The sequence below is a fragment of the Diospyros lotus genome, chromosome 2, assembly GCF_014633365.1.
Source record: "Diospyros lotus cultivar Yz01 chromosome 2, ASM1463336v1, whole genome shotgun sequence".
Taxonomy (NCBI): Eukaryota; Viridiplantae; Streptophyta; class Magnoliopsida; order Ericales; family Ebenaceae; genus Diospyros; species Diospyros lotus.
The window spans coordinates 38,479,368-38,484,180 of NC_068339.1; the positions used below are offsets into that span (position 1 = coordinate 38,479,368).

The following is a 4,813-nucleotide window of genomic DNA, read 5'->3' on the forward strand; positions in this document are numbered from 1 at the left end:
TAGTCGAGGAACGAGTGGTAGGGTTTCGACAAGCATGGTAAGGTTATTCCTGATTTATCATTTTGTCTTTTTTGTCGAACTTGTCGTTGGGCAAAAAGGGTGTCTAAGCAACAAACTCAAACCACGGGAGCTTCTAGAACTAATTTTAAACCACAAAAAGTCTTATGAATAATTACATAAATTACAAGAGATTTAAGTGTAATTCACTATAAAAAAATGTTCGTAATTTTTTTTTTCTGAAAATGTTGAAAATAGAGATACAAAAACCATAAGCTCACCTTCTGATAGATCATAGAGGCAGTGGAAGAGTCCAAATACGCTCCCTTCATCCCCTCATCGCCAGACACTTCTCAAATCAAACATCCACTGTTGCTTCAACAAGTCGTTACACTTCCCGGCGTAGAATTCAAGAAATTTGCAGAGCTTCAGCTTCAGCCATGGCAGAAGGATCTCCGGTTCTGGCGGCAGAGGTGCTCCTATCGAAGCGCGTACAAGAACTGGTCCTCGGTGGCGACGAGCCGCCGGCGCTGTACTACTCCATACGCGACGACGACGCCACCGAAGACGATTCATCTTCAGGATCTTCCGTTCCAGTAGTTGATCTCGGTATCCTCTCGAGTTCAGCCGCATCGGCTCAAGAGTACGAAGACGAATTGCAGAAACTCAAATCAGCACTCCACTCTTGGGGATGCTTTCAGGTCCGTGAATCACGAATAATTTGATCTATGGCAACGATCTCCTTTTTGTGAATAATTCGTGACTGTCAGTCAATTTTTGATACTTGTGTAAATACTTTTCACCGCTTTATCTTCCAAGTCCGTAGGTTGTGGCGATAATATGCCTAAAATTCATCAAAATTTTAGAATTACAATCAGATTCAAGATTAGAATTAATTCGGAGAACTGCGAATTTCAGGCAGTAGGGCACGGAATTTCGAGTTCGTTCTTGGATAAGATACGAGGAGTGACGAGGGAGTTCTTCCAACAGCCGATGGAAGAGAAGAAGAAATATTCGAAAACAGTGGCAGAGTTTGAAGGCTATGGAGCAGATCCAGTTCCAGAGGAAGGGCAGCCTCTGGACTGGTCCGACCGCCTGTTTCTCGACGTGTACCCTGAAGATCTCAGAAAGCTGAAGTTCTGGCCTGAGAGCCCGCCTTCGTTCAGGTACTTTATGGACTTCATCATCTCTGACCGGCAACCGTTTTTGTAATTTTATAAATATTTATATCGAGAGATGTAAAAGAAATATTCATGCCTGTGAGCGACCATTCAGGACGAATTTACACCCACCCTTTTGCCATTAAACTCTCACCTACAACCCTTAAATATTAAGAGTCATTTTATAACTTACCTTGATAATCCTAATTATTATTGACTAAAAGCAATAACTAAATTGTAACAAAATTATGGAAAAAAAAAGACTGATAACCATATAAATATTTTGATAATAAAATTTACTAAGAATAATGTAATCAGAAAATTTTTACATAATGAGCATAGACATGGCAACACGTGTAAGTAATACGAAAGAAATTAAATAATTTATGAGATGAATCACTTATTTATTTATAAATAAATAATATTATTTATTTAGACTATATTTAGTATAATTAACATATTTTTATTAAAAAATAAAAAAGTGCACGTTTAAAGATATACACTTGCACCTCTTCAATTTCTAATAAGTGGATATTAATTAAATTAAAATTTTATTTTTAATTTAAATAAATAATATTACTCTTTATTTATTATGTCTCGTTATTCATTAATATCCCCATTTTTCAAGGTACTGAGGGTTTCGACCATCACAACCATCCTCCTTAATTATAAGGTTTAGGACCCTCCCTGCCTCCAATCTCAACTAATCAAAGCCTTTTTAAGTCCACCAACCGTTCAGAAGGCACTCTAGCCAGCACCCTACCTTGTAGACCTCTAAGTAGCGATGAGCACGTTTCACTTTTTGAGGTTTCGCACTTCAACCTCTCCCATGTTCTCCAAATTTTTAGCTTGACCCTTCTCTGTACTTTTTTAATTGTCACTAGAAACGCCTCAGTTTTCCAAACATTCTTTAAAACCTGTAAAAGTTATGCCTTAGCCGTTGTGACGTTCTGAAATTTCACCGTGGGCCGTGGCCCTTCAAAATGGGAGATTCCGTCCCCTGATTTTATTTTGGATTTCACTTTAAATTTTTTCTTATTTCTTTTATTACCATTTTTACCCTTGATCTAATATTATTTTATATATTATTATTTTTAATTAATTTTAATTGCATATCTATTTACATATTATCTGTTATAAATTCATTAATTATTACATATACATTAATACATATCTTCATATATTAAATGTGTGTATATTATAACCAACAAATATATTTGGTAGAACTTTTTTGGACATTACAGAGTACCTAAAATATTTACAACATATTCAGTCTTTATCCCATTATGTAGGATCGGTTATATGAATTCTAGACTTTCATGTATTTCTGTCTTTTATCATATTTTCATTTAGGCCCATATATTTCATATCAAACTTTAATGTCTCTTTTAAAAAGTTTATTGACTCTGCATCTACCTCTTTTTTTGACTAATTGTTCTATTTCATCAACTCTTCTTACATGAGCGTCTTTTGGTCTCCTTCTCACATGACCAAACCATCTTAGTTTAGTCTCTCTCATCTTTTCCTCGATTAACATTACTCTTACCTTATTACGAATAATCTTATTTCTAATTTTATCTTTTCTTATATGGCTGCACATCTACCTTAGTATCTTCATCTCCGCTACGCTCGTCTTTTGCTCATGCTAATATTTGACTGTTCAACATTCTAAGTCATACATCAAGATTGATTTTATAGTTGTTCTATAAAATTTTCCTACATTACAGAATACCTATACAAAAAAAAATTATAATATCTATTTGAATTAAAATGCCACTACAGTAATGTAGATAAAAATAATATTTTTTACAATTGCAGGCTATATATTTGATGGGTGTGTATTTGTTTTCAACATGTGTTCATCATAAAAATAATACTAATTTGCAATATCGTATTCATGAATCGTGCAGTGAGATATTGATAGAATACACAGAGAAGATGAAAATGGTAACAGAGCTCACTTCGAAGCTGATGGCCAGGTCACTGGGCCTGGATGAGCAGTGCTTCCTGAATCAGTTTGGTGAAAGGGCAGCTCTTCAGGCCAGATTCAACTACTACTCCACATGCAGCAGGCCCGATCTCATTCTCGGCCTCAAACCCCATGCTGACGGTTCAGGATATACTGTCATTTTGCAAGATGAGCTTGGCCTTCAGGTCTCCAACAATGGCAAGTGGCACACGGTTCCCAAGATTCCCGAGGCACTCCTCATTCTCATGGCCGACCAAATGGAGGTAAATATTCACTAATCTTCTTGACTTTCCATTCAGAAATATTAATTAATGTTATTAAAATCATAGGACACTAGTACGTATAAGGTACTATACATATATGAATCAATAATGATATTTTATCTTATCTAGTAGTCTAGTGTGAATTGATTGTCCTATAAAGTAAAATGTCCAGTAGCATGAAATATATTAGATATTTTATCTTAGACAACTAATCGAATTATACCCATGTATGTATTGGGCTTATAAGGAAAGGCTAGGTGATCGTTATGTATCTAGAGAGAGAGGGGAGTAGATATTGGGGGCATCTTGATAGAAAATTTCTACATTAGGATTAGTTGTTATTAAATTTGTGGGGCTTAGCATGTGAGTTTCTTGTGATTTCTAAACATGCTCGATGAAATGGGGCGTGACAATTACCTTTTTATTAATTTACCAGCAACATGATTTAATATCTGTATGTAATTAATTATGAGTTTGATGGAATATTAATATTAATATTTTTGAATATGAGAGGCTAAATAGAAAAGACCCACTAAAATGCATCATGGTTTTAATTATGAACTCAGATAATGACAAACGGAGTGTTCAAGAGCCCAGTGCACAGGGTGGTGAGTAACTCGGAGAGAGATAGGATATCAATTGCAGTGTTCTACACACCAGAGAAGGGGAAAGAGATAGGGCCAGAAGAAGGGCTGGTGGACGAGGAGAGGCCCAGGATGTTCCGCAAGGTCACTGATTATGCCGACATCCATTGGGAATATTACCAGCGAGGAGAAAGAGCTCTACACACAGCCCAAGCTTAACATAAACAAATCCTCTCTCTCTCTCTCTCTCTTTCCATACATATATATATTTATGTATATATGATCCTCTCTCTCTCTCTCTCTCTCGTCAAGGGTAAAAGTAATTTTCTTTTCTTCCTCCCTTATTCTCTCTCCTTTGGTTTGGTTAGATCTTAATTCTCTCGCGTGGTTGAGTTGCAGAAGACATAGCTCTTATATATACGATCTTATTGTAAGGTATGCCTCTTTCATCTGTAAGAGGCTGGATTTAATATATATATAAATGTATAGACATTACAATGTTGAGATTGCATATAGTGTAAAATATATTATGTAAAATATATTTCCAGTTATGTGGCCGGACTAGTGGGATGATGGGGTAGTGGAAAGACAGTTATTTGATGGGAGAAACTGCTCTAACCACTACATAAGGGCAGTTCCAGGTGTTCTCTCTTCCTATAAATGGACAGAAATTGTAAATCGTTTTTGCAACTAAGGGCAGAGAAATCGATATCGAATCAGGTTTTTAGTGGAGATCAGGTCATCACTAAAAACCCAAAAAGTTATTACTAAAAGTCAATACTAATGCTCTCGTCACTAATGTACATTAGTGACGATAAAATTGGTCATCATTAAAGTTAA

General features: G+C 35.8%; 1 protein-coding gene across 1 annotated transcript; it reads left to right on the top strand.

Annotated features, from left to right (window-relative positions):
- Positions 1-272: 272 nt before the first annotated feature.
- On the top strand, positions 273-4,482 carry LOC127793846 (protein SRG1-like). Its single transcript, XM_052324596.1, has 4 exons — positions 273-698; positions 916-1,163; positions 3,068-3,389; positions 3,956-4,482. The coding sequence occupies exons 1-4, from the start codon at positions 438-440 to the stop codon at positions 4,190-4,192; spliced, it is 1,068 nt and encodes a 355-aa protein (XP_052180556.1). The 5' UTR covers positions 273-437; the 3' UTR covers positions 4,193-4,482.
- The last annotated feature ends 331 nt before the right edge of the window (positions 4,483-4,813 follow it).